Below are 12,811 nucleotides of genomic sequence, written 5' to 3'. Positions count from 1 at the left end.
TATTACTCATTGCATGTTTGGAAGTCAAATCTGTCTGGAGCTCATTCACATTTTGTTCATATCTTTCTGGAGGTGCCGTGACTACAGGGAATAAATGGTCCCAGCCTCTAAATGGTCTTCTGCCTATCAGGCAAACAAACAAATGTCCCCTGTAGGTTTGAAAGGGCAAGACTTTCTGCACAGAGGCATAGGCTGACATGTTTTTGGAGTTTTCATTCCGGTCTCTCACAATGTGGTTATAGTGAGAAAACAGATTATATGAAAAACTACACCTTCTCCCCCTGCAGACGTGCTCTTTGTGTGTCTGAGTCAGCGCTGCTAATGTTATGGAAACCACAACCCCCCTTTTTTTAAATAACCCTGAAAGACAAATCAAAGAGTGCACAGCAATCTTTTTAAGGCATTCAAATTTAGAAAACAGAGGCAGTATCTTGTACCTAAATCAACAGTCTTATCCAGAAGCTGCAGAATAGCAGGGCATGCTATGAAAAGGCAGGCCACTTCTTGTTGCTTAATTTGATGATCCAAGGTAGAAAATATTGGGTTTAATCTGTTATACCTAACAGTGTTTTTGTATTCATACTGCTGCAGCATTTACAAAGATGAGTGGTAAGTCAGACTAGGTGGACAAAGGATGATTATCCTTTCCTTCCATACCAGAATAGAGGTTCATTGCATGAAACTACTGACAGCCAGAAGGTTTTGAATAAAATGGAAGTGGTTCAGCACACGACATGTAGATAAATTGTAGGAATCATTGCTAGCATGTTGTTGCAGATACTTAAGTTTATACCGGCCTGAATTCAAAAGGCTACTGGATAGATTCATGGAAGAAAATACATCTGAGGGTATTAAGTACTAGCCCCAGGTTGGGAACTTATTGAGCACTTGAAATGGCAGAGGATGAACAAGTACCATTTCATGTTCTCATATTCTTTCTTAGACATTTTAGTCATTTTAGGGCAAAAAAGGTTGGGGCAGGCCAAAAGGTTCATTTAGCCCCATAGTCTGTTCTCAACTTTGGTCAGTAGTGGCTGCATAGTTTAAATACAGTGCATTTATGCTAGTACGTATGGCCATTTATACTAAACACAATTAGAAACAGAACAGGGAGGCTGGACTGAGTCTCAGACCTTGCTGCATGAAGGCTGCTGCCGCTGCTGGCAACACACCTGAGGGAGAGGAGGGAGAGAGACACAAGCCTGCCATCTGCACTGAAGGTGTAGGTCAGGCAGCAGCATCACTGATGTGTGCGATTCACAGAGTTCTCATATCAGGGTGGAAGACCGTCTGACCACCAGGGATGTAAATGAAACATTGGGTTGAAACACAAAAAGCAATGCATTGTAAACCTTTAACTTGATGAATTTTGCTCTTGCATCTTTACTAGGTGTCTGAAGAGATTTCAGTCTCCTTGAATTTATTCATTATTTAAAGCAATCTGACAAAAATCACCTAGTCCATAACGTAAAAGTATGTGCACAAGTCACGTTGTGCAATTCTGTTTTTTACTGGAGAAATAGCCTTCTCAAAATCAGTTTTCTATAGAGAATATTCATAGGATATCCCCAATTCTGAGGATAGTAAATAATCATATCTACTTCTTTCCGGATTTCAAGATAATCAGGCATATTCCAAATGAGGACAAAATAGCACTGTGCTGATCACTGCACAAATTGCAAATGAGGAATTTGGCACCTCTCTTCTGTAGATAGGTTTAAAATCCCACCAGAAGAGAAAGAGACTCCAAACACCCAAGAAGGCTGAGGCACAGCTAGGAAATTAATCCAGAGTCTCAGAGTTGAGCCTTCACACAAGGCAACCCTTTCTTGGAGTAATTCTCCATTGGCAGAAAAAGTATGATTTAATAATGATCACTGCATAGTGCCAGAACACTATAGCCAGCTCACAGAGGGCAGGCTGGGACTGGCCCAGGTTAGTTACCTGTACTTTCAGTTATGGGAAACTAAAACAAAAGAGCCACACAAAAGTGACAAGATGCCCAGCTCCACGAGGTTTAATGGTAACAGCATCTTCACCAGGAGTTACCAAACTGCATTGTCTTGGAGGCTGTGTTGGCATGAGAGAGGAGAGGAGGTTTCACATATCTGTATCCTAATGAGTGGGACTTCATGTACAGGACACTGAGGCTCTGAAAAAGAGACACTGCAAATTATAAAGGATGAAAACCTTCTGCTTTTGCTCCTCTGGGCAGAGGCTTGCTCCAGCATCTTAGACATCCTAGACCAAGTGTCTCACCACCACACTGATGATCTACCTCACTCTGATCCACTCTGACATTTTGATTTACTCAACAGAGGTCTGTTTTCATCAAAGCTTTCAATACATTTTGGTTCTGTCCTGTTCAGGAAAAAAAATCCCCGAAATTGTTGTGCTTAATCAAGATCTCTTCTGAGAAGAAATTTAAGGCTTCATGGAAGAAGAGGATCCAGACTGGGCAGCTGGCTCCTTAGCTCTTCTTCCATGAGTCCAGCTCGAGTAATTTTTGATTAGTGACTCTCTCACCCCACTTCCTTTACTTTGTGACATTAACATGATGCTAGACACTAACTCACCACTCTGGAGACACATGTTAGGGAGGCAAAATATCTAGTCATCTTTAGGCAGTTTGCCACCATCCATCACCAAGCCCATTTCAGAGACAACTGCAGAAAGTTGGATCAGAAAGTAGATTTCAAACCACATTACACATGGGAAACAAATGCTATCCAGGAAACCTTTTTACAGGTCTAAATTATAAATCATTCCTTGGAAGAATTTTTATTTTGGAGAAGCATTTGTTGAGATGCTGCATTTGACCACAGACAGCTGGGCTGTTTAATAATTTAGTATCATTTACATCCATAGCAATTTATTTAATCCACTGTGTATATCTGACTACAAATCTTCAGTGAAAAAGAAGAAACAACATACATATATACGTGTCTCTGTGTGTATAAGTATATACTTAGAATTATATATACCAATATGTATTTATATGTACTAGTATACACACAAAAAACTGTAGTGTCTGATGTGATTACAGTGTCTCATCTTACAATAAAAAATACAAGGACAGAATTTTTTAACTTGGTTCACTGAGGACACTGAAATTTCAAAGTCAAGAAGAGTTCTTATGTCAAAAAACATTTCAGCTTTTGCACTGAACAGTTGTATGGAGCTAATGCTACTTAAGGGACAGGGACAATTAGCAAGAGTGAGTCTGACTAAATTGTTTTGATTGTCCACAGTAAAAAGATGATGCAAATGAGTGCCTCAGCTGTTACAAAGCTAACTTGTTTACCCAGTAAGCTCTTAGTGATATATGTAAATACTTCAGTATTTGTATTTCAGGAATATAATATTCAATATAATTCAGCGTAGTGTGATGATATTCACACAAATAAATGTAAGAGAGTATATGAAGAACTAAAGGAAAAGGTAAAGCTATTTGCAGGAGAGAATACTATAATGTAGAAAAGCACTGAATGAAATATTTAAGGATGTCTTGAAACAGAATAAGGAGGACAACTCTTGCTTTTTCTTTCTAAAAGTTCAATGTGTCCTTGTAGAATCTGTTCACAGACTTCTTGGAGCAGTTTGGTTTGAAGGAAAAAACATAGCCTGCAAGCAGAGCCAGTTTTAAAGATGAACACCTCTGGTTATTGAGCCCAGGAGACTATGAGTCTTTTAGGTACCAGCATAAAACATCCATCGTGCTGGTGCAAACAGCCAAGTATGCATGTGAGGGAAGAGGATTTATATCTGCCAGAAGGCTCCACGGATCTAATGCTTGTCCACAACCACCAGCAGGCAACTCCAGCAGTTTAGAATAAGGTTGCCTCCTGTGAAAGACCACTGTTTTCGAAGTGTGGTTCAACCTTGTGCTGGAGAGTTCCTCTTTAAAACTACAGGAAAATTTACACAGTGCTTGCCCTCTCTATCAAAAATTATGCTACTCAGGGAAAACTGCACAGCAGAAACTAAAGTGGCACTGTCCTATGCGTTTGTTCCAATAGTCTTCACCACAGACAAACTAATATGAGATATTGACAATAAGCAAGATCCATATCAGGAGTGTAGCACTGAGTAGCCCAGATACCAACTCTGTGAGTCACGTAACCCTTAAGTATGGGGTCCCTGAGACTACCAGCAGGAGCCATTCAATACTCCACTATTGCCATCTGTCCCATCTGTGCCATTTATCTGTGCATTTATATAGGGTGGGACTTTCACCAGGTCTCAGATCTGTTTTACTTAATCTTTCAGTTAAAACATGGGAAAAATACTCTTGATTAGTATTTCCTATGCAGGATTTTTATTCTTCTGAGACTGTCCCCTTACAGCCAGAGGGGTGTCTGGGCAAAGCCCATTCTCTCTGTATGGCCACAGTCACCAACAGTAACAACTGTAGATCAACCTGCCTTCAGCTCTAGTCCGCTACACTGTGAAACCAGCGTTGCATTACTTTTCAGGATACTGTTTGAAAGAGAATAGGGAACCTGAAAGCAAATAGGTAATGAAAGCCTTCTGCTTTCCAAAACAGTTAGGTCTACTCAGGAAGACAAAAGAGAAGACAGGGGCACATGTTTTGCATAGTCAACAGATTACCCACGTGCAAGACATTCCATTTGTAGTTTAAGAACAATTCATCCCTTTGTAAAGATTGCCCACTGCAACCACAGTACTGAAAAGGTGGGGAAGAATTGGTTTATCTACTGCATACATGTTAGTCACACAAACTAAAGCTTGTGAATTGTGCAACAAGCCAGCGTTTTGCACTTTTAGGTTTGCCAGTCTGACCTCTGTTAAGTATCTCCCATTCCACCTGTATCTTGCACATAATATTCCTCAGCATGCTTCATCATAAATCTATTTCCCATAGATAGTGGTACAAGGCTCTATTATTTTTTTTCTCTAAGCTATGTAGGCATATTCTATATAACAGTTTTAACCAAAACTGAGGTTAAAGATGCCAAATATATGGGCTGGATTACATTGGTATAATCTACTGTGACAATTTCACTTGATAACACTAAGGAACTGAGCAACCCTATGTGTTATTGGTCAAAGGAAATTTGGCTGAAAGAGAACTATGGCAGAACTCAAGCCCACTCCTGTGAGGCTGAGATCTTTGCAATGTGTTCATAGTACCTACTTCATGTACTTAAATCAAGCACTTAGTGTGGCCAGGCTAAAGGGAAGGACTCATGCAGAAGATGCTTCAGAGTACTGAGAGTGAATGGACCCTCTGCAAGAGTTTCTCTCCCTCTCTCTGTTGACCATATATAGAACCTGAGGAGACTGGACTCTGCACTTAGTCATCTCCAGTTAAATTCCTGAAGTAGATGATTTTGAATATCTGCTAATGCACACGTTTGGGCTATCATTTGCAGTAATCCTATATCAGTCCAAAGCACTTGTCAGCATTTTCATATTCAATAAATTGTTAGGATTTCTACAGAAATTTGTTCATGGCACATGAGTATTAACTGAGCTTTACAACACCTTTGTTATGCAGCTAAATATATGACATGGTTCAGGGGCTTGGCCATGGTTCTGGGACTTGTTTAAGATCACACAATTCAGTAGAGGTTCTGGGAATAGTTAACTCAGGACCCCCCTTCTAAAACAGCTGAGCAACATCCCTCTCTTACATCCATTAATTTTGGCATTTTTCCTAAAATCTTCCAAAACTCCCCAAGAAAATAATTTCTAAGACAAAGTGACAGTCTTGAATTTGTAGAGCAGGAACTCAATCTTTCCTTTATACTGAGACATTTTTTCTGTAGTTTTGGGGTTTGGACCTGCCTAAGCCTTAAGACATTTCTGCTGAACAGTCCTGAGAGACACAGTTTCTGAGTACCTAATGAGGGCACCTTAAGAGTCCAGATTTTCATTAAGTGCAAAGCAATTTCCCTGTAGGGATCAGGCCTCTTTAACATGCACCTGAAAAGGGAGGTATCCAAGGGTCCCAGCCACTCTTGGAAACTCTTTGCATTTCTCTCCTGGTGAGGCATGCTTTCGACCTCTGACAGAATGCCTGACTCTCTTGACCCTTCTGTCAGGCATTCCAGCAAGATGACAACAAAGCTGCCAGCTTCATAGGGACATGCTAAAGCTATTTTTAAAATCCTCTGCTCTCTGTCAGTTGTAACACCCTTTTTGAAGGTTAAAATAGAAACCAGTTTCCAGCATCTACAAACCAAAACCCAATAGTTACTTTTGGCAGTAGTTACTGTCTGATACATTCTTGACAATCTCAACAGGGAGGCCAGGAACAGGCTGGACATAAAGCCACTGACATCCTATCTGAAAACAACTCAGCCATACTGGAGAAAATGTTTTAAAACCCTATATGAAATGAAAACCTCTTTAAACAAGATTATCATCATATATGGGCAAAGTGTAGCTTGTAAATCCATTTTTGCAGAGCATGGGATTCTGTTCCCTCTCACCAAGGCACAAGCACTGAGATCTGTACGCATTGTAGGAGCACTACTAAAACCAGCAAGACATAATGCAAATGTGCCACCAAGTCAAACTGCAGACACATTAACAGAGGCAGAAAATTGTGTTCTCAGAATTCTAGCTCATAATAGACATGCAAAAAATCAGATTTATTCTAACAGATGCTCAGTAAATTCTAATCAGAGTTAAATTTGGAGCTTTTCCCTTTTTATCATGTTTTTGCATTAACTGTGGCTGGTATGCATGTGAAGTACCAGCATCCCTTATAATAAGCAAATACGCACACTCTCCTAAAAATGCCGATGATTCAGCAACAGCACTTGTCAACCAGGCCCAATCCCACAGAAGGGCCTTGTTATCAAGAAACTCTGAACGGCATTATTCAAATATTGCTAGCTGTAAAGCAGCCATGACTACAGAAAGTTATGATATTTTACAGAGGGAAATCCATTAACTGAAGTACTGTACTGTGAGAGACTGAAATGTCACAGGACTGTTCCAAAGCTTGCTTGTGTCTGTGCAGACCTCCAAGAGAAGCTGTTGCGACCTGTGAATTGGTCTGGGGGATGCTGCCCAGAGAAGTGGGAGTGTATTGAAGGACGCACCCCCCCACACTTCTTTGTGGTTGCATTGTCCGGACTCTTTAGACAAGCCTCAAAGGGGCAGACGTGTACTGAGCTGACCCATCGTGTAGCCGTTTGTGGCTCCATTGTGTAGGCCAGGCCCCATGCATGCATTGCTAATGAACTGGTAAGAGGCAAACGTTCCTGCCCTGAAGCTGGATGCAATAAACCATGTTGGACCAGAGAAAAAAAAAGCTAAAGGTGAGCAGATATGCTAATCAGAGGATACAATGAACTTAAAAAGGCAGCAGAAAGTTTTGCTCAGTGTGCATCCACCATCGAAGCCAGATCCATGTGCACCCACTATCGAAGAACTGAAGATGGAGGACCAACAGGACATCGCTGGATCCATGGTGGTGACTATTGTTGCAGCCCTATCCCGCATCTTTTTTTCATTTCTGCCTTTTCCTTCCATTCTGTCCTATCACTACTCCTCTTCACCTTTTTAATAATAAAAGCCTGGTTTGGGTATATGGCATTTGACCACATTTGTGTCTTAATCTTGCTCTTGGGATCGTATCGAAACTTCTCCTGACATTGGATCGGGACATATACCCCAAGGAAAAACGAAGTATCTTTTCCATGCAGAGGAACATTTCTTCAGTTTCTCAAAAAAGATGACCAAGGCTAGCAAGAACAACACCAGTTCTGTTTCTTCTGCAGACAGAAAACATAGCGCGTTCCATTTTAGCAATGACAAAAAGAGAGCAGATAATGGAAAAGAAGGATCCAATGATGTTTTTCCCTTTTTAGCATTTTTCTAGACTTTGAGCTCAGCCCCTGTGGGACAGAAAGCTGGTGAACCACTAGTATGACAAGAAACAGAAAATCAAAGAAGTACTTGCAGGGACCTTGACCAAAAGGATACCAGCTTATGGCAGCTGTCATCAAAAAGAGCGCCTGATTATTTTTTTTTTTTTTACATTTAGTTAGAATTTCCAATCTGAGCAACACTTGCAGAAAATTACTGAGAATCTCAAATTTAAAATGCTAAAACAGAAGCACTTACCATGTGGAACAACTTAAAAACTACTGAGGATACCTCACTATACATCAGTCTCCCCAGCTCTGGTGCAAAACAGTCACGTTGTCTCCCATTTAAAAGTAACAGAATTCATTTCTAATCCTTATAGCTACACCAAAAAGCCATCAGAGATATGATCTAGGTTCAATATAAGGATTAAAAAATCAGGACACAAAGAACCAAAAGTACATATAAACACTATCAAATCAACCCAGAAATACCACTGGTGACTTTTAAACATATCTCAGTATTTCGAAAGGGGCTCAGTTTGTCATATATTATTATATTATTATTTATTATATAATATTTATCATCATATTATTTTGTCTTATTAGCAGATGAGTTTGGATCATAAACCTGATACAGGACTAATCAACCCCTAACACATTAAGAATACTCCAGCTAGCTTTTTGGTGTAAAGACTTATGAATTCAGAAAGTTAGTTACTGGAGCACAGTTGCTTCAGGCTTACCCACAAATGTGGGTTTGCTTGTGTCGCAGGAAGATAAATAGGCAGGTTCAGCGTTGCAGAAGGGAAAAAGGAGACAAAGGATTCCCTATCTGTAACTAGACATGTTCATAAAGCGTGAAAATATTCAGGATGGCTCTTTTAAGACCCATTAAATTGGCTGGCTGAGTCTGACTGCTTGAGGGCTTTTCAAACCCCTCTTGACTATTTTATTTTCATTTATAGACAGCTCTCATGAAAGCACGAATGTAAGATAACTATGCATAATACTGTAGAACTTCATAGGCTTTCTCAGTGAGACAAATAAACATTCATTTTGCCAAGTCACATTTTTTCCCTAGAACATCATGCTGCAGTTTCTCTTCCTATTCAGTTAGGCTGTTTAAATAAATAAACCTCAGTCCCTCTAGCACTGTATCATTCATATTTAAATTGTTAGTCTACACATAATTATTTTGTGCCTTCTGCACTTAATCCCTCAGCCTCTCTTGCTTATATATCCACTTGTGTTCAGGATTATTAAGTGCTGGATGGAATTTACAGTCAGAGTGAAGCCGCGTTTGTCATCCAAGTTTTGCTACACTGGAATTAACTCAGTAGCACCTGCATACTGATTTATGAAGAAAAGCTAATATCAGTTTATGGCATACTAGAGTGCTTTTCACCATGTAACTGTGGAGCGTATCTCTTCCACTGGAACACGAATCACTTCTAATGCTGTCCACATTTTTACATTTATTGATGTTTTTCTCTTGATTAAGCCTGACCCTTGGGTTTGCCTTCATTAGGCATCGCACTGTTCAGCTAGCTTGGCAGAACAGACTAACAAGCTTCAGTCTGGCTTCAGGCTGGGAGCTTTGCCCCCTGAGCTCTGGCAGATAAAGCTTTGGCAATTTGAAGTGTCGCTGCCCCCACACTGTCCTGGTGGCAGGAGTGGCAGGTGTGGACAGGTGCGGACGCCTTGCCTGCCGCTGGCTACAGTACTGGGCATTCACCAAGCAGGGGACCAGCTCTGTGTCTGCTGGGGTGGCAGCCTCCAGCTCTGAGGAGGGACAGGTAGCTCGGTGGTTAGCTTTAAACAACCACAGTTTAAATCCCCCAGCCTCAGGAGTTGGAGCCCTCTCATCACTCCTATTCCTTAAACCTTAGAGGGCTTTACCCATGAGGGTACGGGAGCACCAGAGAGTACTGGGGAGGCTTCTGAAGGCAGGCTGCAGTGCAGTTACCAGATTTTAGCTGTATGCTTCCTACAACAGGCAAAATCTTGGCTAGAGCCTTATAACACTCACGAGCAGTCTGATCAGAGCATCTCGGTTCTCTGGTTAAGGTAGGCAGCTCTTGATCCACAGTAGCTCACAGTAGCTCACACTAACTCCACAGTAGCTCACAGATCAACCTGAAAGCAGTGCTGTTCACTTGGAGAAAAGTAGATGCTTCGTTTGGGGTATGTCGTTACGCCTCAGTGACACCTTTGAGTGTTCAAAAGCACTTGAGAAGGGGAGGATGAGACTCCAAGACACTGATACAAAAACTTCAGCATCTTTTACACCTTTTTGTTGTTGTTGTTACAGACCTTATTATAACCAATCCAAACCACACCAGATCACAGATAATGTCATTCAAACTTCCGTACTCGCTACAGTCATGTAGTTCAAACCTGCTGCTTCAGAAAGTTTGTTTGAAAGCAGTTTGCAAGCGTGAAGAAGGTAACTGATCGGTTATCTGGGAAGGGAAGATGGACGGAGAGAATCGAGCCTGGAGCTGCACCCTTCAACCACCCCGCTGGGTAGCCAAAGACCCCTGCCGAAGTATTACATTGCCCTGCGAAGCATCTCGCAGCTTGGACACCTTCCATCAGAGAAAGCCCAGAACGGAGGGGACGCTGCCGGGACGGACTGGAGAGGCGGGCTCACCGGCAGCACATCCCGCCCTCCCCTTGCGCCCCGCGGCCGGCGGGGGGGCGAGAGGAGAGGAAAGACGTGCGAGGGGAGACGCGGCCGCCCGGGAGCGGCGGGGCGGGGCGGGGCGGGGCGGCCGGGCCTGGCCGGTGCCGGTGCCGGTGCCGGTGCCCGCCCTCGCCCCCATAAGCGGCGCAGGGCGGCGGGTGCCGCGGGAGCGCGGCCGGGAGCGCGGCGGAGGGAGGATGCAGGCGGCTGTTGGGGCGCAGCCGGTCAGGCCCTTCAAGCTGAGGAAGAGTTTCGGTAGGGGCGGCGGGTGCGCGGAGGGGCTGCGCGGCGGCGGGCTGCGCGCTCGCGTAACGCTTCTCCTCTCTCCCGCGCAGCCACCCGGCGGGAAGAAGTAGCAGGGATCCGGGCGAAGTTCCCAACGAAAATCCCGGTAAATCTCTGTTTTGTTATCGGAAGTTATTGATGCCTTTTACAAAGAAGCGCTGGGAACCTCTCCCCAAAGGGGAGCGGGGCGGGGTGGGGCACTTGAATGGTTTAGGTCCTGCTAAGTGTGACTCTAATTACAATAGGTAATCGTTGAGAGATACCATAAAGAGAAATACCTTCCTCTGTTGGACAAAACCAAGTTCCTTGTTCCCGAGGAGCTGACCATGACACAGTTCATAACCATCATCAGGTAGGTAGGAGCCCCGCGGGCTCTGCGCCGCAGCCGGGGCTCGCCGATCTCTAAGCAGCATTTCCCCGCGCCGCGCGGGGACACCTGGCTTGCTTCGCTGGGGGGGGGGGGGGGGGGAGGATAAAGGTGTTTGTAACAGCTTCCCTCTACTGCAAGGGTTTAAAGAAAATCAACAGATGTCTTCACATGTGCACTTGGGGGGAAAATGTGGTCTATGCTTTTTGGATTCATAGTCCTCTCTCTTCCCCCTAACTGTATTGAGTAATGACGGGATCAGGCTCCTGTTCTGCTTTCTTCCTGCTTGACGAACTTGATACTGGGGCTCTGTGCTTCTGTTCTGCTTACAGCTGTTACTGCCTCGCTCTCTTACTGCGCCTTGCTGAATTTGCTCAAGTTCAAAGAAACTCCTTAGTGTGAGTGGCATGGAATGTGCTTCTAAATTATTCTTTATAAAACACTACAGGGAAGACGTCTCCCAAAGTATTTAGTGATGTTCTCCGACAAAGGATGAAAGCTACGTGCTTTCCAGCACATTTTCTAAAGTATCGGAAAGATCTTTCTAGATAAACATCTGTAAAAGATGCTTCTGTCTCTAGAACAACTTTGGTCCCAATCCTTGTATGTCATGTCTCTGAAAAGGCCTCTTGTTTTGAAGGTAGCCTTTATAATAAGTGTAACAGACCATGCTGGAATCCTTTACTACAGCTGTACTGCAGAAGCTTTTGGTTTCTACTCAGCACGCTTCCCTGGTAGCTGGGAACTCAAAGCCCAGGCTCAGTAGCACTCATGGTCCAACAGTGTAAGCCTTTCCTCAGAGCACAAGTCTTTCAGCTTCCAAACATACAGTTAACTTCCTGCTGATGAAGATGTTAAACCACATAATGACTTTACACAGCGTTTCTTGTGCGTAGTTCATACAACTACTCTGCTTAATGTATTTCATGGAACAAAGTTGATATCTTCTTAAATTTGCTAATGCTTAATCCTCTATTTCTCCTCCCTTCTTCAACCAGAAGCAGGATGGCTCTAACTGCCACACAAGCTTTCTACCTGCTGGTGAACAACAAAAGCCTGGCCAGTATGTCCTTGACAATGGCAGAAGTGTACAGGGACTACAAAGATGAAGATGGCTTTGTGTATATGACATATGCTTCCCAGGAGATGTTTGGATGCTTTGTACCCACTGCTCAAGGGAAAACTATGGAATGCCGTCAAAAAACTTAAGGTTGAGTCCATGTGCTGCAGTGAAACAGTTTGCTATGAATCATGACTGTGACATGAACCTCGGAGATGCTCCTTCCAATGTGAGCTCTTGAGCTCTGGTGTGGGGAGTTATGACCCAAAAGCTGGCAGGACCAGCTTAAGGCAGAAATGGTGGTACGCTTTTCCTAGATAATAATTTGGATATATATTTTTATATTTGAAGACACTAGGGGTTATTTTTGGAACTGCACCTCCACCTTTTTGCAATATCAGTCTTTGTTATGTAACTGATTTTAAGGTGTCCTTAAAGCCCGAGTCTAAGAGTAAAATAAAGACGCTTTTAAGTATTGAATTGAATGTTAGTTTTAATCTGGGGAAAGAGACTGTAAAAGTCTGTCTAGGAGAAGGTCCTGGAATAACTCAGGGGATTTGAGCTCA

At 42.9% G+C, this 12,811-nt stretch overlaps 1 protein-coding gene across 1 annotated transcript; it reads left to right on the top strand.

The window, feature by feature from the left end:
- Positions 1 to 10,692: 10,692 nt before the first annotated feature.
- MAP1LC3C (microtubule associated protein 1 light chain 3 gamma) lies at positions 10,693 to 12,597 on the top strand. Its single transcript, XM_074925496.1, has 4 exons — positions 10,693 to 10,788; positions 10,869 to 10,924; positions 11,064 to 11,170; positions 12,184 to 12,597. Exons 1-4 carry the CDS (start codon positions 10,731 to 10,733, stop codon positions 12,392 to 12,394), a joined length of 432 nt encoding a protein of 143 aa, XP_074781597.1. The 5' UTR covers positions 10,693 to 10,730; the 3' UTR covers positions 12,395 to 12,597.
- Positions 12,598 to 12,811: the final 214 nt, after the last annotated feature.

Source organism: Athene noctua, chromosome 1, assembly GCF_965140245.1.
Source record: "Athene noctua chromosome 1, bAthNoc1.hap1.1, whole genome shotgun sequence".
In the NCBI taxonomy this organism is placed as follows: Eukaryota; Metazoa; Chordata; class Aves; order Strigiformes; family Strigidae; genus Athene; species Athene noctua.
This window is presented reverse-complemented; position numbering and strand designations above follow the sequence as displayed.

Coding starts and splice junctions, on each gene's coding strand:
- MAP1LC3C (XM_074925496.1), top strand. CDS start 10,731: ATGCAGGCGGCTGTTGGGGCGCAGCCGGTCAGGCCCTTCAAGCTGAGG. Junction 10,925..11,063: donor AGTTCCCAACGAAAATCCCG/GTAAATCTCTGT, acceptor TAATTACAATAG/GTAATCGTTGAGAGATACCA. Junction 11,171..12,183: donor CAGTTCATAACCATCATCAG/GTAGGTAGGAGC, acceptor TTCTTCAACCAG/AAGCAGGATGGCTCTAACTG.